Below are 24,534 nucleotides of genomic sequence, written 5' to 3' on the forward strand. Positions count from 1 at the left end.
GTCATATTCACCCTGCAATATCTTAATAATGTAAACACCTTGACTGACAACCCGGCTTCCCTGTAACGTCCGATTCATGGTCACACATTTAGAAGCAGACACCTGTTAAATGGCTTCTTGTGTTTTGGTAACGGTGGTAAATATGTTCCCCGATAAGATCTAAGACACATTATCCAACAAAAGAAACATGTTGCATGCTGCAGTGATAACCACCCAACTATGTCTCTGTTGGGAAGCCAAATAAAGCAATGAACAATACGGGCTGTGTCCAAAATCACTCACCACTACTCTACTATAGTGACTTGCCTTTCTGTAGTGCTGTGGGAAGGAACAACGGAAATAATTTCACCCTATTTAATGGAAGATCTTTATAATATGTATTTATATCGGTAATATAGAGATGGTCCACGAGCAGAAGCTGCTTTGGCACATGTTTATTTGTGCATCTTTTCAATCGATTTTTTATCTTCAGAGTCTACTGTATATTTTCTACTTTTTTATGCTGTTTTAATTCTATTTTGAGATGTTTAAATTCTAGTATTGTTTATACTTTAATTTCTACTCATGTGCAATGCCTTGTTTTGTTTTGTTTTTTATGCTCCTGCAACGCAAACAAATCCCAATTTGGGATCAATAAAGTACCTCTTACCTTTCCTTTTCTCAGACAGCAATGACATTATTAACAGCGCAGATAAATGACCCGAATTGAGTCCGTTTTTTTTGCAGATGAGGTCACTATGTATACCTCTACATAGAACTCCTTAAAGAGTAGTGAGTGGAGTACAGTCACTTAAACTTTTTTTTTTTAAATCAAGGCTGAAGACCTTTCTGTTTGACGCTGCCATTTAATAAATCAAATAGTTATTCATATCTTACACAACACTGTTCTGGGTGTAGTTGCTTAGTTGTCGGTATGTGCTATATAAACAATCTTGTAGTGAATAACTTCAGAAACATCCATGGATTATGCACTAACACCGCCTTCCTTCCTGAACAATGCGTCGTCTATTACTTTTTCCACCCTCTACTTGTTCTTGCCTATCAAATTTCCGACCCGTTGCATGAATTTCCCCAGTTTGTTGTCCGAGCCACTCTGTTTGTCCAGAGGTTTAAGTTCTGGGTTGTACAAGTATTCGTATCGGCTGTAGACTGGGTCTCTGCGGTCTCGAGCGAGGATCCCTCCCTCTACGTTCAGAGTGCTCCTCGATCCTCGCTCCTGCTCTCCTGCAGGGTTCGGCTTCTTCTTGCTGGATCGCTGTGGACTTAATCTCTGGAACGGAGATTTATGCTTCTCTGTGTCTGCTGAAGAAGCTAAAGAGCTGTGCGACCGGGAGACGCTCGGCGAATGACCTTTCTTGGGTGTCGTTTGCTCTGCCGCCTGTGAATGGTCCGCTCTGATTGGTGGGGTTGATCCCGACGGGTTTTGTGTTCTCAGAGATTCCTTTCTTCGTAGCGACTTCTCTTCTTTCTTTGATGCTTTCTTTTCGTCAGCGTTAAGCAGCGAATGTACTTTCATTCTCAAGGAATTCATCCTTTGAAGGGTTGGTTCCTCCCGTTGTGTTTGCTTTTTGTCCGCTTGACTACTCCCAGCTTCATCGGCATGCTGAGATTCTGTGGAAGTGCTCTTTGGTACAGTTTGTTCGTCTTTGGATATTGATTGCTTTCTTTCTTTTGAAGCGACTGAGCTTGAGCTGTTGGACACCTTACCTACAGAACCAGGGTTTAGTCTGGTTTGATCCTGGCGCATTGGTTCTGCGGCCTTACCTACAGAACCAGGGTTTAGTCTGGTTTGATCCTGGCGCATTGGTTCTGCGGCCATACCTACAGAACCAGGGTTTAGTCTGGTTTGATCCTGGCGCATTGGTTCTGCGGCCTTACCTACAGAACCAGGGTTTAGTCTGGTTTGATCCTGGCGCATTGGTTCTGCGGCCTTACCTACAGAACCAGGGTTTAGTCTGGTTTGATCCTGGCGCATTGGTTCTGCGGCCTTACCTACAGAACCAGGGTTTAGTCTGGTTTGATCCTGGCGCATTGGTTCTGCGGCCTTACCTACAGAACCAGGGTTTAGTCTGGTTTGATCCTGGCGCATTGGTTCTGCGGCCTTACCTACAGAACCAGGGTTTAGTCTGGTTTGATCCTGGCGCTTCGGTTCGGCAGGTATGCTAGATTTCACAGAGTTCTGCTTTGGTAGAGCTTTTTCGTCTTTGCCTATCTCCTCATTTGCTTCTTTGAATGCAGCTGAGTCGGCGCTGTTGACACGTGAACCCTCTTTCTCCTCAGGGATCTCCGTCAAAGCCTCCATCGCTCTTGGGTGTTGGAGACCGCTGGGCTGCAAGTGGGAGAGCTTGAGCGAGGGATCGTTTAATTGTATTTCCAAATCAGCAGCTGAGGTTGTCCTGGAGAGAGACTCGTGCCAGTCGTATTTCGGTGTTGTTTTTTTATCTGGAGCCGTCGTGACGTCGTAGTTGGAAGCCGAGCGATGGCCATCAGAGAGAGGTTGCTCTCTTTTGTCACCTTCCTTATTTGGCTCACTGTCTTTGTGATTGGTTGGTTCCATGCTGACCCCATTTTGCACAATTGGCTCTAATTCTGGGATACTCTGCCTCATGTCCAGACTTCTTAATGAAGACAAATACTTTGGTCTGTCCAGAGCCTGGTACATAGACCTCAAGGACTCTTGGCTCTGCCTGAGGTTGCTGAAGTCCTGCAGACTGAGCCTCTTCTGCCTCATTTCCTCCATCCTGGTCTTAATGTCCCTCGATCTAAGTTGGATCATCTGTGATTGCTGCTCATTCAAGCCTGTGTGGCTGCTATACGGAGAGGACATTGGGGATAATGCATCATCTTTAGGCCCGTTGCTGTCGTTAAAGTATGCGTCCATCTTCCACCTGTGGAGGGATGTTTCAGAGTTGAATGGTATCAGATTTTGGTCCGCTCCGTAGCGAGTTCGGTGTCTAATGTGATGTTGAGACAACCTATTTTGTAGCAAGTTAAGTCCTGTTTTATCGGGGGCAACAGGCAGTCCGAGGTCTTTAGTCCCCATCCTCAGTCGAGTTGAGGAGTTTAACTTCTGCAGCTCTCCGCCATAACTGTGTCCACGCACCAGGTTCCCCATGTCGAAACAGTGAGTTTGATTCAGCCTCTCCTGAACGCTCAGGCCTCTCGTCATGGCGCCGTTGTTAAATCCATCCTGAGCGCTCCTCATGCCTTGCATCACTTTGGGTCTCATGTGGATTTGGTGGAGGGAAAGCTGGCTGGAGTTTGGGCTCCCGAGGGTCACGCCTTCTTTCAGGAGCTGGATGGAAGACATTTCCTTGGACAGAACTGCAGGGACTGTGGAGCGACCGTAAAGTCGTCTAAACTCCTCGTCATAAGAGCCCACCAGCTGACCAGTGATCACCAGGACCATGCTGTGGTTGATCTTCTCAAACGCCCACGTGTAGCTGGAACAGAAACACACCATCCAGCAGGGATCATTAACCTGTTACTTATACAAACTTTTGCATCTAATTGTTAAATCAAAAACCTTTGTTCACTGCTTCAACAGAGAAGAAACTAAAACTCAATTGAACTCACTTGATGTTGTGACTTCTTGGACTTGGGTGAAGAACAACCCTAACCCTAACCCTTACCGAACCCAAAAATCATCAAACCCTAATTCCCAAGTATTAGCATTTTCAAGACAAATTCAGGCCTTTTTTAAATTCAGGATTGGTTGAGGGAGCAGAAAGTAAGCTGCTTTTTAAACTTGCCATGCAGATTTGTTTTCTTAAGAATGTGGTCAGACCATACGGATCATGCACCTGGCCAAGATACAAAACCATAAGAGGCACCAAATTAATTTGATTTATTTGGAATAAGGTTAATAAAAGGCCCCTGAATACATGTGAAAAAGGGTAAAAGTAGGACAGACTCACCTGTATGTTCCAAACAGCACTGTTCGGCAGTCCACCAGAATAAATCTTTGCTCCAAATCTCCACTGAACTTCACCCCGGAGCGGCACTGATACCGCAGCCCAGGAACCGTCCGAACACGGAGCTTCTGATGGAGAAACAAACACAAAAAGGTCACCAGGTTAGAGATACTTTAGCATTTAACCATCCAGCAGATACACAGCCACATTAGCAGTATGTGGAGTGGAGTTGCTTTGCTCTGCTACATCATGCTAACTAGCTGTAACTGAGAAAACTGCCATTTTCAAGCATGGAAAGTAAAAATAGTAGCTTCCTAAGCACTTCCTGGTTGACCCGTTTCCGCCAGCCCATTGGCTTTGCGGAAAAAGAAAGCAACATTTTTATTGGACCACGTTATAGCAATGACAATTTCGACTCTTTCAGGGACTCAGGCAGAAGAGCAATTGTGTTGACTTGAACTGGGAACCAGATGGTCACCAAACGGTCACTGGTTCAAATCACTGCACAGACCAACAAAATAAAAAGAAATACATTATATTTAAAAACAAACAATGGTTTTCTGGAGCAATGCAACAATCTCCCAAAAGTGCCCCAAGGCGCTATACTATGGCCATCCTTTCCCCAAACACCTCTCCATTAATGAATGTATAGATCCTGTTTGTGCATGTGTTTATATCAACTGTTCTATAACTGTATAACAACAGAGTAAAAACTGAATTTCCCCGAGGGGATTAATAATAATCGGTTAGTTTAGGTTGAAGAGTTAAAAGTGTATTCAACAAACACAGTCCATCAGTCTTAGATATGTAATACATCTCCTTTCATTCTGCCTTAAATCAGAAGACATTGTATTTGACCTACAGTAGGCTTCTTCCAAAATATACCAAAAAGTAACTTCACTAGATTTAAGTAATTCTGGGAAATTAGCAAAGTAGCAACATGATGAAACCTGTGTGTTTCATTACATCAAGACACACAGACACACACACACACACACACACACACACACACACACACACACACACACACACACACACACACACACACACACACACACACACACACACACACACACACACACACACACACACACACACACACACACACAGACAGACAGACAGACAGACAGATAGACGGATAGACAGTCACACACACACACACACACACACACACACACACACACACACACACACACACACACAGACAGACAGACAGACAGACAGACAGACAGACAGACAGATAGACGGATAGACAGTCACACACACACACACACACACACACACACACACACACACACACACACACACACACACACACACACACACACACACACACACACACACACACACAGACACACAGACAGACAGACAGACAGACAGACAGACAGACAGACAGACAGACAGACAGACAGACAGACAGATAGACGGATAGACAGTCACACACACACACAACACACACACACACACACACACACACACACACACACACACACACACACACACACACACACACACACACACACACACACACACACACACACACACACACACACACACCCTTTGTGATCCTCAACATGATGAAACCTGTGTGTCAGTTTCTCTGAGTCTGGTATTTCTAATACTGTCTAAGCGGTTTCTTCTTTCAGCTCTAACCTCCTCTTGCTGCTCAACAGGAAAATCCAGCCTCGAACAGATCTGTCTTACGGCGTCTCGCATGAATAATGACAGGTAATGATGCACGTAGCAGGGACGTGCTGGTAAATGACAGTGTTTTCACCAGGGTGTGGAGCAAATGTCAGACTTAATCCACTGAAAGCTCTGCCAACAGAAGAAAGGTCGAGCCACAGGCAAAGCTTCCCTTGCAGGAGACATCATGTACATGTACAATGACATTACATGATTCTATTCTATTCATCGGGGGAATAACAATCTGCAAATATACGGATAAAAGAGCGGGAAGATAGGGCGTTTTCCGAAAATGCTGTTATTGTGTTAGATTGTTTACTTTTGAGTGTGGTTTAATATAGCTTTAATTAGATAATGTCTATCTTCCTATTCTTCTAGTTGACCAGAAAATAAGCAATTTCTAAATCTTAAAATCCTAAACTTCACACGTGCATTTAAGAAATCAATGTTTGAGTCCATCAAGGATGCTTATCTTTCTTGAATGATTAATAGTGAGTAGATTTAGGATGTATTTTGTTCAATTGGTAAAACTAATTGAAGCAATAAAGATGGCAGACAGAGTCTTTGTTTACATAAAGTATTTTTTTTACAAAATCACATTATGTGCATCGGTGTGAACGCGCCTGTGTTTCTTTCTTATTGAGCATTTGCAAAGCTCATGTTTTCAAAGATTACAAATCTCTGATTACATTTATCTTACTGCCTTTTTCAGGACTTTCTCACCACTATTAGATCAGTGTAATTGCGTGAGACTGCAAAGGTCACTGCAGGCTTGGGCATGTCATTCTGTATTCGTTGCATGAGAACAATGACCCACTCATAAAAGCCTTGATCTTTATACACCTCTGGGATATTGGTCCCTTTCAGCCCTTCAAACAAACGTTAAATTACGTGTAATACATTGTTACAGCAAGAAAGATCCACGCTAAGTCTACACTGTGATCATCTTTCCCTTCATGAACCCAAAGATCTCCAGGTTCCCCTTGCCCTTTGGCTTTCTGTTGACAGATCACTTGCTATTGCACTGGGACTCTCAGAAAACGAAAGAAATGTCCGCTGGTAATGGTAACACGACTAGTGGACAAGGAGTAGTTTGATCCTTCTCTGGATAAAGAACAAGCATCACACTGACAGGAAGTAGGCGGATGTTGAAACTGGTGGATGGACATGATGGTGCAGGGGCAGAAATACAAAATAACTTTTTCTGTTTTAAACCTCAACTAGAATCAAAATCAATCACAACATCATCATTGTCATTATACTTGTTGTGCAACAAAACATGTGCAGGTCGATGTAGTTTGAAAGAGAAACAGATACATTAAAACAGTAATAGCAGCAAAGAAAATACAAAAATATAAGGCACTATTATATTACAAGGTTTGACAAGGTTACAAAATGTACAGATTTGGTTTTGGTGTTAATAGATAGATTTAAAACAAAGATACAGTTTTGTCATTCTGTTAAGTTGTCCTGAGATTAACACATGAACATATATATAATAACTTGCTTGTTTTCCATAAGTTAGACTTTAAGAAACACTCAAATGGATTTTCTCTCAGCTCTACGAGGAGACTGAGATCCTCTGAAATCTCACTCAACTCACAGACAAAAATCTGTGTTTTTTTTCCAAATGACACTGTCGTCCCACTCAATATCGTGTCATTGCACTAGATTGAGGCTTAAAGTGAGATGTGGGGGGTTGCGAAGCTCCACTTAATTCCCAAATGTAGATACAGTAACTTCCAAAATGGCACCTTTAAGCTCCTGTGTAATATGGCGGCAGAAACCAACTTGAACTTTCTCTTTGCACGTCTAATGTTCTTTATTTCCCACCTTGAGGTCCTGGATGTTGATGCCCACCCTCTGCGTCATGTTGAGGAAGCTCCTGATCTGAGACTGGTCCAGCAGGATGTAAACCACCACTCCTCTCAGCGTGGCCGTGACGATCTCTTTGAAAATATCCACGTCAGTGAACACGTCCATCGCTATGGCGATACACTGGAGAAACCATAAACAATTGAAAACACATTTTAATACAGGAAGAAAAACAAAGTTATTCTGTGATAGAGTTGAAAAACTGAAAAAGGATTCCAAGTTATGAAGACATTTATTTGACCGATGTTGCTCAACAAATGTTCCTCCAAGTGAAATACATTTTTATTTATGTTTAAATACATTTTTGTTTTGTATTTTTTGTATTGACTTTTTTTACTTTATATCCTTATGGTTAGATACATACAGTTTGATTGTAACCAGGGCCGTCCCTGTCCAACATGAGGCCCCACGCAAAGTCATATGGTGAGGCCCCTCTGTTTCGGGGGGGGGGTTTCGGAAACCGTGCTGCGCCACACTAATTGTGCCTCATAAGCGCATAGGTGCGCCGCATTTTCGGCTCAGGTGAGGCCCCCTCTGCAAGGTGAGGCCCCCTCCGCAAGGTGAGGCCCCCTCCGCAAGGTGAGGCCCCCTCCGCAAGGTGAGGCCCCCTCCGCAAGGTGAGGCCCCCTCCGCAAGGTGAGGCCCCCTCTGCAAGGTGAGGCCCCCTCCGCAAGGTGAGGCCCCCTCTGCAAGGTGAGGCACCCTCCGCAAGGTGAGGCCCCCTCTGCAAGGTGAGGCCCCCTCTGCAAGGTGAGGCCCCCTCCGCAAGGTGAGGCCCCCTCCGCAAGGTGAGGCCCCCTCCGCAAGGTGAGGCCCCCTCTGCAAGGTGAGGCACCCTCCGCAAGGTGAGGCCCCCTCCGCAAGGTGAGGCCCCCTCCGCAAGGTGAGGCCCCCTCCGCAAGGTGAGGCCCCCTCCGCAAGGTGAGGCCCCCTCCGCAAGGTGAGGCCCCATGCAGTCTGCATGATCGGCCTGTAGGGAGGGACGGCCCTGATTGTAACTATTATTTATCTTTGATTGGGACATCTTTCCTTTAACTTCTTCAGTTTGTTTAAATGTCTTCTTATGTTTGCATTAAGATTTGTATTAGTTTCTATTTTATTCAACATTTATTTGATTTCTGATTAAGATGTAAAAGAGGGTGTGAACAAAGGAATGATTATATATCTGGATGTGTGCATTTCTTTGTCTGCATGCACAACATGTAAATATAAACTTTAACCTGAACCCTCAATAACATCTCTTAAGTCTTCAAATGTTTTTTGTGGCAATATTGAATGTCTTTTTATCGTGATTCAAGCCATTTCAAGACATAATTAAAACATACTTGTAGTGCCATGGAAGAATAAAAAAGGATCGGTATGCTCACCGTGTTATTAAAGAGTTAGCTTAACTTTACGAGGTATATTATTATTCTGTCACACACGCAGCATGTTCTGTTAAATACATGTTTCAGTCATTATAAGAGGCGTGGTTCTCTGAGGGGATAAAGGACGACTGTTACCTGAAATCTGATTTATGGTTTGTTCCTTGACAATTATCAGGTTGAAATGTTTTACAGGACATGAATACATTAAGAAGTGCAAGTCAAGCTGATACACTGTAAGCATGACATAAATCTTCTTCAGAAGGTGGACACACACACACACACACGCACGCACGCACGCACGCACGCACGCGCACACACACACACACACACACACACACACACACACACACACACACACACACACACACACACACACACACACACACACACACACACACACACCCACCCCGCAGTACTTTGTGAATGATTAGCTCCAGCAGAGAACACACAGGCTAAGACACGTTGCTGAGTGTCTGAAGGGGAACTTGGCCTTTACGTTAACCTTTTCTATTCAGACCTTTCTACTTCTCTCTGCATGCAAATTATCTTTTGCTGTCTGTGAAGCTGAACACAAAGGGTGTGGAGAGTAAAAAGACATATGTTACTCATGCAGAGGCAAGTGGATTCATTATTCATATTTGGAAGAGCAGACTAATCCATCACCTCAGGTGTTTTATTTCTAAAAGTCAGTTTTCTGCCAGCTGAAGGTCACACTTTTAACTTTAAGTAGCTGCTGCACAGACTTTTACTCCTTTCCTCACAAAGTACTTGTTGCTACTCACTTTCTCGTATGTAATAAACTGTTACAACCAACATGTACTTATATTATTGTGCCAACATCTGCTGTTCAGCTAAAGGAGTCAAATGTTTTACGCAAAAACAATGCGTTACGAGTAAAAGTCCTGCGTTTTAAATACAAAAGAGGCGTAAAACTCTGCTTCAACTCACAGAAGAACATAATGCATTTTAGCACGTTTTATAATAACATAGAGTATATGGTATTACGGTTGTTGATGTATCCATGTGCTCATCACCTTAATATTCTCGCTAATATATTTAAAGGGGACCTATCATGCAAAATGCACTTTTGTACGTCTTTTATACATGAATATGTGTCCCCGGTGTTCCAGGGAACTCACCAAGTGTCAGAAAACACAACCCTCTCTATTTTCCTCCATACCCAAATCTCTAAAAAAGGGGCTGCAACGGATCTGATAAAAACTGATCCAGATTTGAACACTGTCCTGACGTCAGGACGGTGGCGCTACGGCTATTGGGCCAACTCCACCAATCAGGAGGAGACAGCCACGGCCATTGCCGTTCGAAAGCGCTTGAGACGCTGTAGTACATATGCCAGGCCTCTAGATGGTGCTGTTCTCACTGAATCAACCCTTGCAGAAACAGAGCTATAAATTGTCAAATTGAGCGAAATGAGGCATGGCTAAAATGCATGATCTGTTTGGTATTTTGAAAAAAAAAAAGTATAAATATGGCTTATATAGGTATGGTCCTACACTATATTATTATAATATAGCATGATAGGTCCACTTTAAATTATGTTTTGTATACATTACTGCTGGGCTCGTGAGTTCCCCCTGTGGATCTAAAGAGTCTCAACGATACAATAATATTATATTTATTTGCTGATAAGTGATTCTGTGATCTGTTTCTTCATGTGTTATTTGAAATATCCCAAGTCAAGTGTACAAACATTTCTCTTAAAGCTGGAGCCATTTGATGAGTTATAAAATCCAGTCATTACCCGCCTTCATATCGTACAAGTTGTTTACAATGCATTACTTTACTGCAGCTGGTGTCTTTTTAGACCATAGGATGAGCACCACAGGGCGTTCAGTGAGCTGTTGTTTATGCAGAGAAAAATGTAGTTAGATGTGTGTTTTCTCCTCTCCTTCAACGCCTCTCATTGTGTTTTTGTGCCGCCAATTACCTGATGTCTTTGGGTGTGAGCACCACACACAGAGAGATGAAACTCCTCACATTCATCCTGCTGATGCATAACTCTGACCTCACCTTCACTGTGCTTTTTAAAAACAGTAGTAGAAAGTGCCTTTACTCAGGTGTTTACCTAACTTTACTTCTGACATACAGTACTTGTACTTTAAAATACACAAAAACACTGGTCTGTTGTACTATTGAGAGTATACTCTTACTTTTCACAGTTTTGCTTAATAATACTTCTGTACTTCTACGAATAGGACATTTAAACTGTACTTGTAATGAAGTATTTTAAGATCACAGTATTTCTCCTTTAAAGTGGACCTATCATGCTATATTTAAATGATATATTGTAGGGCCATACCTATATAAGGTATATTTATACGTTTCCGTTTTCAAAATACCAAACAGATCATGCATTTTAGCCATGCCTCATTTCGCTCTATGTGCTGTTCTCCAGCACTGTTTTTGCAGGGGGCTGATTCTGTGAGCTGCAGCTGACCACGCCCCCCTGCAGCACAGGGGAGCCGCTCTGATCAAGTCAGAAGAGGGGGAGAAAAAGAGATCTCCGTCCTCCGTGTTTTATTATAGCCTATTATTATATAGAGTCGTTATTCATTTGTTTTAAAGCTCAATAAATAACAAAGCAGAGCTTTGACCGGCACTTTTCAAATTTTGTCCGGAAGATTTAAACTTTAACGGACACCTTGACCGGCGAAAGAAAACCTAACTGAAACTCTGCCGCACGGTCCCCTCGTTCCTTGGAAGAGGCGGAGAGGTGGGTGTTTGTCATCTGCTGGTGGACTAACCGGAGAGAATTACAATGCTTGAACGACGGGGAGGGATTGCATTGAATTAAAGCAGCGGGAGCAAACGCTTGCCTCGGGGAGGGAGAAAAAAAGCCACAGCGGAGAATAAACAGAAGGGTAACCATGGTAACCATGCGCGGGAAGTCTTCTTCGCTGCTTTTGTGGCAGACTACAGTGCCACTTACAGGCCTGGCATATGTACGACAGCGTCTCCAGCGCTTTCGAGCGGCAATGGCCGGCCGTGGCCCAACCCCACATTCCCCTGATTGGTGGAGTTGGCCCAATAGCCGTAGCGCCACCGTCCTGACGTCAGGACAGTGTTCAAATCTGGATCAGTTTTTATCAGATCCGTTGCAGCCCCTTTTTTAGAGATTTGGGTATGGAGGAAAATAGAGAGGGTTGTGTTTTCTGACACTTGGTGAGTTCCCTGGAACACCGGGGACACATATTCATGTATAAAAGACGTACAAAAGTGCATTTTGCATGATAGGTCCCCTTTAACTAAGATGAGCATCCGAGCAAAGGCGTCACTTTGCCTGGATAAGTGTTTTGGACATAAGGGCTCAGATAAAACCTTTAACACGCAATTTATGTTATATGTGTGTTTTGACTTATTATTCTCCAAGTCTGGAAAAAATGCATTACTGTGTATCATAAGAGCGTATAGTATAAGAGAGTTTGCAATGTTAAATTGTTATTGGCAAAAATGACAGTCATTCATAGGAAATCATTAATGAGTAAGAAATTAGAACTTACATTTGTTCAACTTATTGGTGCATTTTTTTGTCAGTAGGTTGTTTTTTTCTTTTTTAACTTGTTAGATTCTTCAGACTATGCACATTTAAAAATATATATATATTTACATTGCACTTCCTGCTGTCTTATTGTGCAAACAAACCCTTCTGAAACATTCGCATTATTACATTTCTTGGTGCACGCAGAACATTATTAACATACAGTATTCTTTAGAAAAGTCCCCAGCTTCCCCAGTGTAAATGACACCTATGGATCTGTACTTCTCCCCCTGTGTTTTAAAGTATTTAACAGTATTTAGTTCTCACCAGCCTGGCCTCCTGGATCTGTTTGCGCACCACCTCCTTGATGGTGGGGGTGTTGAGTCTGGGGGGGTTGAACAGTAGGCTGATGGAGGTCTCCGCCCCCTCCAGAGCGACCTCAGGCCAGCCCAGGTCCAGGTCCGGCACCTCCTCATCGGACTCAGTGGGGAAGTAGGTGGAGGGGCTGGCTTCATCCGTGACCTTCTTCCCCTCCGAGGAGTCGTCGTCCTCCAGCACCGGTAGCTCTGCATGTTCCAAAATGAACTGGATCTCCTCCTCCGACAGGAAGTGGCTGATCTGCTCCACCCTGAGGAACTCCTCGTACGCCTCCTGGCCTCCACACAGCAGCGCGTAGATGGCCAGGCGGTAAGTCTCCTTATAATGTGGCTGTATGTAGAGCAGATCGCCTTCTTCTTTCAGGGAAGACAGGCCGGACAGATTGGACTCCATGGTCGAAAATTCCCACAGGTCTCTCTTTACCTTTAATGTGAGAAGATGTGTTAATAATCAATCAACTAACCAAACAATCAACCAACCAACCAACCAACCAACCAATCAACCAACCAACCAACCAACCAACCAGTCCCCCCATGCATACATCAATCCACCAACCAACCCATCCATCCATCCATCCATCTATTACATTACATTACATGTCATTTGTTAGACGCTTTTATCCAAAGCGACTGACATACATTCAGTACTGTGGACAATCCCCACAGGAGCAATTTGGGGTGAAGTGTCTCAGGGACACAACGACATGCTGACTGCAGTGGGACTGAACTTGCTATCCCCTGATTCGAAGTCCAGCACACTATCTACTGAGCCACTGAGCCAGCCATCCATCCATCCATCCATCCATCCATCCATCCATCCATCCATCCATCCATCCATCCATCCATCCATCCATCCATCCATCCATCCATCCACCCATCCATCCATCCATCCATCCATCCATCCATCCATCCATCCATCCACCCATCCACCAACCAACCAACCAACCAACCACCAACCAACAAACCTACAAACCAATTATGAGGTAGCACCATAAATGTCACTTCTGTGAGGCAAATAAAGGATTTCTGATATTTGACCCTTTTTATTCGGATACTACTCAACTATATCTATCGATAAAGACAGATGAAACCAATCAATTAAATAAAAAGGAGGGTTGCTGTTAACATGCTGCCACACTACAAAATGTAAATGAAGCAACACTGGAGAGCTCAATGAGAGAGAAAATGTAAAAACCTGTCCAACAAGTGTGATTTACCAGTTAGGTAAACAGTGACAGGCATGCAAGACAGTTGGATATCATTCAACATTTTAATAACAAATGTACAGTATACTATTTGCCAGTGAAATGTAGTGGAGTAGAAGTAAAAAGTAAAATAGAAATCATCATAAAGGTCTTAAAGCGCTCAATGAGAGGATTATTTTGCAGGAATGGTTTGAGATGCTTTTGTTTTCTGTGTCAAAACACACTCAAATGTACTGAAACTGACAACAACAAGCAGGCAATTTCTTTTAACACCAACTTTCGAGCAATCAATTCCAGACATTGATATATGTTTTGTATAAATTGTTCCCTTGTGCATCAATAGAGTTTGATTGAAGCATTAGATAACCTGATTATTTCTCTTAAAATAAACTGGATTTGATTTGTTAGGCACCAAAAAAGTGGATTTTTGTGCAGGAATGGCTTAAGATGTTACTGTTTTCTTGTGTTTAAACATTTTCAATGCATGGCAACCGAGTTGTATACATTTTAAGCCAATAGGCGGTGAATTTTTTTATTCTAAAAGGATAAAATCTCTTTAAAAACCAATGTAATCATTTGTGCTTATCAAATCTGAATAAATGACTTAGTAGTAGTGAAACTGCAATAACAACAGGAGAGTCGAGTGATTACAACTTGATTTGAATGGGGTTTTTAGGGATTAAATCACAGTTTCCTGTAAAAGTTCATCATAAAACAGAATCACTTTTGCAAAAGCTTTCTCTCATAATGTCAAGACCAGTGTTGGACGTAACTTTATGCTTCTTTAAACTTCACTCCACACGACTTCAGAGAACAATATAGTACTTTTTAGTCGTCTACATTAATGTGACGCCTATAGTCACAGTAACATTATATAAAGACGAGCTCAATGAGTGGGAAAATGTGAAAACCTGTCTAACAAGTGCTATTTACCAGAAGCAAGTAAACAGTTCAAGACATGCGGTGGCAGTTGGATAACTTTTTAACGAAAAAGATAAACAGACTTACTTCATGACTGGAAAAATAAATCCTGTGCAGAGTCCTCTAACAGCTTAGAAGGAACAAAGTGAAGTGTGTGTGTTGTGTGTGTTCATGTGTGTGTGTATGAATCAGCAGCAGCAGTAAGGTGTGGATTTGAAGTGTCTATTCAGAGGAAGAGTATTCGTACCTACCCTGTTGGCTGCACTGACAGATCTCATTCTGAAACAAGGCCCGCCCCTCTCTGCTCACCTGAGAGTTTCAGGTGTGAGAGCAGGTTTGTTTACGCTTTGAGCCTGAATACAACACAATATGAGCATGTTTGTATTTGTTTATTCAGTGCAGCTGCATGAATCATGTTACCTCCTGACAAACAGTACATTAGCTTTCAAAATTCAAAATGATCCTGCTAGAAAAGATGGATTACATGCAGTCAGAAGTTTGAGAGGAAAACTTTTTAATTTTTAAAGAGGCCCAATTAAGCTTTTTAGGGTTTTCTCTTTCCTGTAGTGTGTTATAGTTTGTGTGCATGTAAATGGTCTGCAAAGGCTAAAATCACTGTGTTCCCTTCAGAGGGAGTTTCTCTCCCACACACTCCCCCCCCGGCCTGAAACGCCTCCATTTGACTCCTTTGTTTGCTTCCTGAATTAAGTGACATCACTATATAAATCTCGCTCTTCTATTGGCTAGCGCTCCAGCACATTGTACGTGATAGGCTAATCTCTATGTGGTTGACCAATCACAACAGAGCCGGCCAGCTAACCAATCAGAGCAGACTGGGCTCTGGTTTCAGACAGAGGGTGAAAAGAGGTGCTGCAGCACAGGCAGTATGAGAAAAATAAAGAGCTTTTTGAACATTAAGCATGGAGACATGTCCCAGTAGAGACACTACATACTGATATACACCTGAACATCAGCAGGAGAGGACTCTTTAAAGTAGAGACACTACATACTGATATACACCTGAACATCAGCAGGAGAGGACTCTTTAAAGTAGAGACACTACATACTGATATACACCTGAACATCAGCAGGAGAGGACTCTTTAAAGTAGAGACACTACATACTGATATACACCTGAACATCAGCAGGAGAGGACTCTTTAAAGTAGAGACACTACATACTGATATACACCTGAACATCAGCAGGAGAGGACTCTTTAAAGTAGAGACACTACATACTGATATACACCTGAACATCAGCAGGAGAGGACTCTTTAAAGTAGAGACACTACATACTGATATACACCTGAACATCACCAGGAGAGGACTCTTTAAAGTAGAGACACTACATACTGATATACACCTGAACATCAGCAGGAGAGGACTCTTTAAAGTAGAGACACTACATACTGATATACACCTGAACATCAGCAGGAGAGGACTCTTTAAAGTAGAGACACTACATACTGATATACACCTGAAACATCATCAGGAGAGGACTCTTTAAAGTAGAGACACTACATACTGATATACACCTGAACATCATCAGGAGAGGACTCTTTAAAGTAGAGACACTACATACTGATATACACCTGAACATCAGCAGGAGAGGACTCTTTAAAGTAGAGACACTACATACTGATATACACCTGAACATCAGCAGGAGAGGACTCTTTAAAGTAGAGACACTACATACTGATATACACCTGAACATCAGCAGGAGAGGACTCTTTAAAGTAGAGACACTACATACTGATATACACCTGAACATCAGCAGGAGAGGACTCTTTAAAGTAGAGACACTACATACTGATATACACCTGAACATCAGCAGGAGAGGACTCTTTAAAGTAGAGACACTACATACTGATATACACCTGAACATCAGCAGGAGAGGACTCTTTAAAGTAGAGACACTACATACTGATATACACCTGAACATCAGCAGGAGAGGACTCTTTAAAGTAGAGGCACTACATACTGATATACACCTGAACATCAGCAGGAGAGGACTCTTTAAAGTAGAGACACTACATACTGATATACACCTGAACATCAGCAGGAGAGGACTCTTTAAAGTAGAGACACTACATACTGATATACACCTGGACATCAGCAGGAGAGGACTCTTTAAAGTAGAGACACTACATACTGATATACACCTGACATCAGCAGGAGAGGACTCTTTAAAGTAGAGACACTACATACTGATATACACCTGAACATCAGCAGGAGAGGACTCTTTAAAGTAGAGACACTACATACTGATATACACCTGAACATCAGCAGGAGAGGACTCTTAAAGTAGAGACACTACATACTGATATACACCTGAACATCAGCAGGAGAGGACTCTTTAAAGTAGAGACACTACATACTGATATACACCTGAACATCAGCAGGAGAGGACTCTTTAAAGTAGAGACACTACATACTGATATACACCTGAACATCAGCAGGAGAGGACTCTTTAAAGTAGAGACACTACATACTGATATACACCTGAACATCAGCAGGAGAGGACTCTTTAAAGTAGAGACACTACATACTGATATACACCTGAACATCAGCAGGAGAGGACTCTTTAAAGTAGAGACACTACATACTGATATACACCTGAACATCAGCAGGAGAGGACTCTTTAAAGTAGAGACACTACATACTGATATACACCTGAACATCAGCAGGAGAGGACTCTTTAAAGTAGAGACACTACATACTGATATACACCTGGACATCAGTAGTAGTAGTTTCTGTTGTAGATTGTTTTAAAATGTCTTAGGGGTAATATCACATTTTTAAGCAAGCTCACTCAATCCATTTTTAACTCCAGTTAGAGTTGTTGTGTTTTCATTTTGAAGTCCAATAAAGGGTTTGAACTGGCAGCCATTACCAGTGTGAATCACCCATTCATCCTGCAAAGGACGCACTGGTTTCTGTTGAGAGCAATTTGCAGCTTGGCAGGAGAAACCTTAATCTCCAAGAGAATTCAGACTTGACTGCAAATGATTGTTGAATATGTTCTCTAAGTGTAGGCACCTTTGAAATGTGATCAGGGAGTATCAGCTAAAGATAATGACTGACAGATCAGATCAGACTTCAATGGGATCAACTCAATATTTAGCTCCACATCGCACTGTTGTAATTCAATAATGATCGAAGGTCACTCACACTTTTCTGTACTTAAACACAAACTCAAAGTCTCAACATGGTTTCCCTGTCATGCTACTGTACACAGTGGGGATATACAGTATATAAAGTATTTCTAACACGCCATCTATCACTTCAAAACATACAGGAATTGGAGCCGTGGTGCATTCTGGGGCATGAAATATAAATGCCGTTACAAAGAGAAAACTCTGGGCCGAAACAGAGGGTTAATTAAAGAAATTATTGCTTAAAGGTGGGGTAGGTAATTTTGGAGAAACCAGCTCGAGTGCGCTAGAATTTGAAAATACACAGCCGGAGAAAATCTGCCACTTCCTTACAGAGCCCCTCCTCCAACACACACGAACGCGCACATGACCAATGAGGGCACGAGATAAGTTTGTGCACAGATGGAAGGCTGACAGGCAGGTAGGCCATCCAGTTATTTTAGCCGGGCCGGCTAAAATGATTGGTCGTGCTTTTTACAGTATTACGGCTTCCACAGATGACATGTTTGTATGGATTTTTTGTCAAAGCACTTAAGATATTCATTGCTATCGGGATGTTAAGAGCATTCCATGGAATATAACAAAAAGTGTATCTCGAGCCGGTTTCCCAAATGTACCTACCCCACCTTTAAATTAAGAGAAGTATGGGTGAATCACTTTTACTGATGTCGAGGCCTCTCTGGTGTTTGGAGTTAGTACCTTCACTTGTCAGTCATTTTAAAATATTTAATATTTAGAGATCCATGTAGTTTACAAACAGGCGGATATCTAAACCTTAAAATCTATAGGTTTAATGACAACTATACAATCATCTGGACAGAGTTTAAACCAATAAACCCTTCTTCCTTTTGGGGCAAAACTATCTCAAACGTCCTTATAAGAGCTAGAGAGATGAATAAGAGAGACGATATTAATCACAGAGACACAGAGAGGAGGTTGATAAGTAACGTTTATTGCTGTTTCAAAGCTTTGGGGGAAACACGACATGTTGAAGACACAGGGCAGGAAGACGTGACTATATTAACTCACAGGATCATCGTCAGCTGGTGAAGCTACCTGGGATAAAGGAGGACAACTTGAAACACCCCAGAGAGAAAACAAAAAATTATCTGGTATCTGGTGTTCATTTCCCACTCAGCTCTGTACCTGAAGACTCCCAGGTTATTTAGTTTAAAGGGTGATTTCCGTTTATTATAATTATGGTCTTATTTTGTTAGTTTTGGTCACCTTTTTTGTGGTTATGATACCTTTGTACTCAACAGGTAAACCGATAACACCTGGGAATACATCGCTAGAGAGACAATGGAGGAAACATGATTAAAAAACCCTGTATTTGGAGTAAACTTTTGGACTTTTATCCATCAAATAAGTGTGTTTACCCTGGATACTTGCGTACAGCCTGTGTTCCCTTACCTTCATGCCCTCTTTAAAGTGACTTAATAATGACCAAAGTTGTAATAAACTGGAATTATCCTTTAACATCCATAAGGCGTTCCACTATCGTTGCATAGTGGAAGGTGCAGCTTTGAAAAATCTACCCTGGTTTTACTTTTTTTTCTACGTTTTTTGCATCTTTTATCCCACTCAAAGCAGTTGAATGATATTAACATGAAAAGGGAATCTACTGTATGCTAGTAGCCACTGTTAAAGCCCCCCTCTCTTGTTTTATTATATATATCGTGCTCTCAGAAATGATAGAGCACTTATAGAAACAAGACTGTTAGAAGTGGAAGTGTTTATCCAGGCTTTTTACCAGTGACTACATAAACTTTAAAACCTCATGGTTTCACACTCATGCTACGAATCAGCGATGCTAACAGCAATCATTTCCCCCGCAGACTTCCCCACTTCCCTTTACTTCCTGGGAGGGGTGGGAGACTTCATGAATCTGGGTGGAGTTGGAGACTTCAAACCACGAGATGGAGTCGGAGTTGGAGATTTTGGGATGGGGGTAGAAGCGGGAGTGTTGGCTGGAGTCGGACTTTTCACGCCACGAGATGGAGTCGGAGATTTAGGGATCGGGGTAGAAGCAGGAGTAGAGGCGGGAGTCGGGCTCTTCATGGAGGCCGGGGTCTGGGATTTAGGGGTCGGAGTTGGGGGTTTTGGAGGGGAGGAGCGGGGGTAACAGCGGGGGTAACAGCGGGGGTAGCAGTGGGGTTTTTGGGTTGCCCCAGCTTGGGGCTCGGGGATCTTCTCTCCCTGCCGGTACACGCTGACGGTGATCTCCACGAACTCCCCGCCGTACTTGTTCCTCACGTTGATGCTGTACTTGCCGGAGTCGTCGGGCGTCACCTTGTTGATGACCATGCTGGCGAACTTGCCGCCCTCGAAGGTGACCCTGGTGTGCTCGTTGGAGGCCACTTCCTGCTCGTTCTTGAACCAGGAGACCTCGGGGGTCGGCTCGCCCCACACGGTGCAAGTCAGGCTCAGAGACTGGGAGGAGAGGGGGGGAAGATCAGGTCAAAATGTACTAAGAATGTCTGTCTTTTTAACACCACAACAACATTTCATTACCCCCTTAACCTGTCATTTTTAAACCCTATCGCAACAGCCGTCAGGCGCGACCTAGAAATATAATTGCTTCTGCTTTAATGGGGGTTTTCCCTTTCCTGTAGTGTGTTATATAGGTTTTAGTGCATGTAAATGGTCTGCAAAGGCTAAAATCCCTGTGTTTTCGAGTTTACCATGCCTCCATTGGACTCTTTGTTTACTTCCTGAACATAGTAACATCACTATGTAACACGTTTCCATTGGCTCGCGCTCCAACACATTGCATGTGATAGGCTAAGGGGCGGGACATCTCTAAGCGGTTGACCAATCACAACATAACCTAAAGAAGATTTTTTTCTTTTCTCAGACTTTTAAAAACATCTTATAAACAGCTGTTTGATCTTTACAAATGGAACTTATAATTGAAACTTGGTTGAGATGTGTTATTCTACACCAACCCAGACAAGTAATCCTAAACATGATTAAGCATTATAAAATCATAGAAGTTACAGAGCATGTCAGCAGATTATTCAAAGCTCAGCAGATGAAGACTTTGTGATATGGTCTACGCCTCTATTTTCTTTACAGCAATTTTTAAGATAATGATTAAACTACTAGTGTTCGTGCTTATACAGTCTAGTAGTCCTGAAACATCTTTATATAAAACCACAACCGCTTCTGAGCCTGCATGTCCTCAGCTGAAGGACAAACTCTGTGGATGAAGACTTTGTGATATTGTTTAAACTTCTAAAAGCTAGTCGGTTGACCTTGAGTTGGGATTTCTTTGTGAACCTATACAAATGTAAAGAGCCTTCATGTCTAGCCTCCAAACAGGAGACGCGACGGGTCATAAATCTTATTTAACATTTTGTTCCAACACCTGCTTCCTGTAGGAATGCTGACAGGGCAGTAAAACTCCTCGACCCCCCCTCACTGATACTGGTGGCTGTAATGATGTACTCAAAACACCTCAACATATACTAATATCATATTTTATATTATTAACATATGTTTCCTCACCTTCTCTTCCATAATGGTGACAACATCAGGCAGACCACCCACCACTCTGCCGCGGTCTGAGGAGAGACAACAACATATATGTTACCTCTCAAATTAATACTTACCTTAATAAAGGGTTTATTCGTCCTTAATGATCAGTCGTGAGTCTACAGGAGTACATCATCTCTCAGTGTCAGGAGGATAAATAGCGATATACTCACTCTTCTCAGCAAATGCAGCGGACCTAAAAGATAAAAGAATACGGCATGGTTAGGATTGAAATTAGAAATACATTAAAATAGATTCTGTAGTGGTCAATAACTCACTTCAGTCTCAGGTACTCCTCATAGGCATCGGTGTATGCTGCAGAGAGAAACATTAGATCATGATTTAACAAAGCCAAGGAAGGAACAATTACTCCCAAATATATAGAAGGTATAACAAAAAAGATACCAAATCAAAAATGGATTTAAATGAAAATAAAAATACAATCAGATTAAAATAAATTGAGTGGAACAGATGTGATTTTTTAAGGTGATAGATGTGATTTTAATGTATTTATTATATAACAGATGTGATTTTAATGTATTTATTATATAACAGATGTGGATTTTAATGTATTTATTATATAACAGATGTAATTTTAATGTATTTATTATATAACAGATCTGATTTAATGTATTTATTATATAACAGATGTGATTTTAATGTATTTATTATACACAGATGTGATTTTAATGTATTTATTATATAACAGATGTGATTTTAATGTATTTTATTCAGATTAACAGATGTGATTTTAATGTATTTATTATACACAGATGTGATTTTAATGTATTTATTATACAACAGATGTGATTTTAATGTATTTATTATACAACAGATGTGATTTTAATGTATTTATTATACAACAGATGTGATTTAATGTATTTATTATATAACAGATGTGATTTTAATGTATTTATTATACAACAGATGTGATTTTAATGTATTTATTATATAACAGATGTGTATTTTAATGTATTTATTATATAACAGATGTGATTTTAATGTATGTATTATACCAACAGATGTGATTTTAATGTATTTATTATATAACAGATGTGATTTTAATGTATTTATTATACAACAGATGTGATTTTAATGTATTTATTATACAACAGATGTGATTTTAATGTATTTATTATATAACAGATGTGATTTTAATGTATTTATTATATAACAGATGTGATTTTAATGTATTTATTATATAACAGATGTGATTTTAATGTATTTATTATATAACAGATGTGATTTTAATGTATTTATTATACAACAGATGTGATTTTAATGTATTTATTATATAACAGATGTGATTTGAATGTATTTATTATACAACAGATGTGATTTTAATGTATTTATTATATAACAGATGTGATTTGAATGTATTTATTATACAACAGATGTGATTTTAATGTATTTATTATACAACAGATGTGATTTCCTCACCCTGTCCGGAGAGGTCGAAGGTCCTGGTGTGGGTCTGCACGCCGTCGGAGATCTCGATGGAGTATTTTCCTTTCTCCTTATCGGACGGATCACAGATCTGCATCCACGCCATCTCCGCTGTTCCTCCGATCCTCATCTTCTCAGAGGAGGCGATCTTACTCTCCCTGCAACCGTTACAGAAAGAAATCAGAGGGGGAACGTCTCAAAACAGAAACTAAAAACATAATACGGTGCAGAAGCTGCTGTCGGCACAAAGAACGTAGATACAACTCCAAAACTGTGGAACATCCTACCAAATGATTAGACATTTAAGACGCATAAGAGACAGCTGAAAACACACTTCTTCAACCTAGATTTAAATTGGCAATATCCCCGTCTGTTGGTTTTTCTTTATTACGTTTTTTGTTTGTTTATTTACCTTCTTGTATTCTATGAAATCATGCATCATGGACGCCAATATCAGAATTTTCTTTATTAGTGCTTTCATTATAATAATAACATAAGCACGGCAGGTCCATCTACCGAGTTGAAAGTGTGTAGAGGAATATCATTGTAGAGTGTTTCTCACTGCAGCTTAATTAGTGAGCGCAGCATTTTCTGACTGTGATTACATCGTCTGAGGTATTTCTCTCTGACAGCTGACAGCTCTGGATGTGAGTTATTGGAGTGAAACCAGAACGACGACATGCATTTAACGCTTTAGTTTGAAGTTACAGTCGGTAAAAACCAACCAATCAGAGCCAATTAGTCTGTAATGCAGAGTCAATCATAACATATCTCACTCTACAGCCAAACAGAACACTTCAATATGCTTCTGACATCATTTTAGGGGAGAAACAGGCCATGAATTTACTGAATCCTGGTTTGATACTTGATGTCTTTAAATGTCTTTTTTAGATATCCACTTTAATATGATATAAAACAGAGAAAAGCAGGAAATCTCCATAATTAGCCGGTTTAACATCAAATAGTTCCTGTTTATTTTCATGTAGGTCAACGTATTCATTATTTGGCTACTTGTTGCAGCTCTACTTCACAAACAAACCACTTAAGGGTTAGGAATAGCATGTTTACACTAATAACAGTTTTGTAGTAGTTACATTTCCACTGTCAAATGTAATATTTGAATCCTGTACACATGTTAAGTTCTAGGTGGAGTTGAGTTAAGTATTTTAATTGAACTGTACTTGTGTTTCCAGGAGGTCTTCATCTCCTCTGTGTAGTAGTTCATGTAGCACTGCAGCCTGATGCCCTCTGGTGTGCACTGAAGCACCAGCTCAGAGGCAGAGGCACCTGAACACACACACACACACACACACACACACACACACACACACACACACACACACACACACACACACACAACACACACACACACACACACACACACACACACACACACACACCACACACACACACACACCACATCACACACACAACACACACACACACACACACACACCACACACACAAAATAAATAAAATACTCGTTAGAATATGGTTTGTATTACAAGCACTTCTACCACCAAAACATATACTTTAAAAAGAAAAAAGAAACT

The 24,534-nt window shown here is 41.4% G+C and overlaps 2 protein-coding genes across 3 annotated transcripts in view; both read right to left on the reverse strand.

The window, feature by feature from the left end:
• LOC117482295 (protein FAM83B-like) overlaps window positions 1–15,096 on the reverse strand; it is a 16,096-nt gene extending 1,000 nt beyond the window's left edge. Inside the window, exons 1-6 of one of the 2 annotated variants that reach the window (XM_034130364.1) lie at window positions 14,932–15,096; window positions 12,669–13,142; window positions 7,434–7,598; window positions 3,918–4,042; window positions 1,822–3,443; window positions 1–1,707 (exon numbers count right to left, since the gene is read on the reverse strand). The exon at window positions 1–1,707 is cut by the window's left edge and continues 1,000 nt beyond it. In XM_034130364.1, the coding sequence (XP_033986255.1) occupies window positions 1,025–1,707; window positions 1,822–3,443; window positions 3,918–4,042; window positions 7,434–7,598; window positions 12,669–13,112 (3,039 nt within the window). In that variant the 5' untranslated portion in view covers window positions 13,113–13,142; window positions 14,932–15,096 and the 3' untranslated portion in view covers window positions 1–1,024. Of the gene's footprint in view, window positions 3,444–3,917; window positions 4,043–7,433; window positions 7,599–12,668; window positions 13,143–14,931 lie in introns of both variants that reach the window. The other variant, XM_034130363.1, reaches the window with a different exon arrangement.
• A 3,833-nt stretch (window positions 15,097–18,929) lies between these two features.
• Window positions 18,930–24,534, reverse strand: part of myom2a (myomesin 2a) — a 54,205-nt gene continuing 48,600 nt past the window's right edge. The window contains 8 exon segments of the mRNA XM_034129419.1: window positions 18,930–20,107; window positions 20,110–20,178; window positions 20,180–20,431; window positions 21,509–21,564; window positions 21,709–21,731; window positions 21,814–21,850; window positions 22,976–23,139; window positions 24,163–24,268. Of these exon segments, the coding sequence (XP_033985310.1) occupies window positions 19,853–20,107; window positions 20,110–20,178; window positions 20,180–20,431; window positions 21,509–21,564; window positions 21,709–21,731; window positions 21,814–21,850; window positions 22,976–23,139; window positions 24,163–24,268 (962 nt within the window). The 3' untranslated portion in view covers window positions 18,930–19,852.

This window comes from Trematomus bernacchii, unplaced genomic scaffold (assembly GCF_902827165.1).
Source record: "Trematomus bernacchii unplaced genomic scaffold, fTreBer1.1, whole genome shotgun sequence".
Taxonomy (NCBI): Eukaryota; Metazoa; Chordata; class Actinopteri; order Perciformes; family Nototheniidae; genus Trematomus; species Trematomus bernacchii.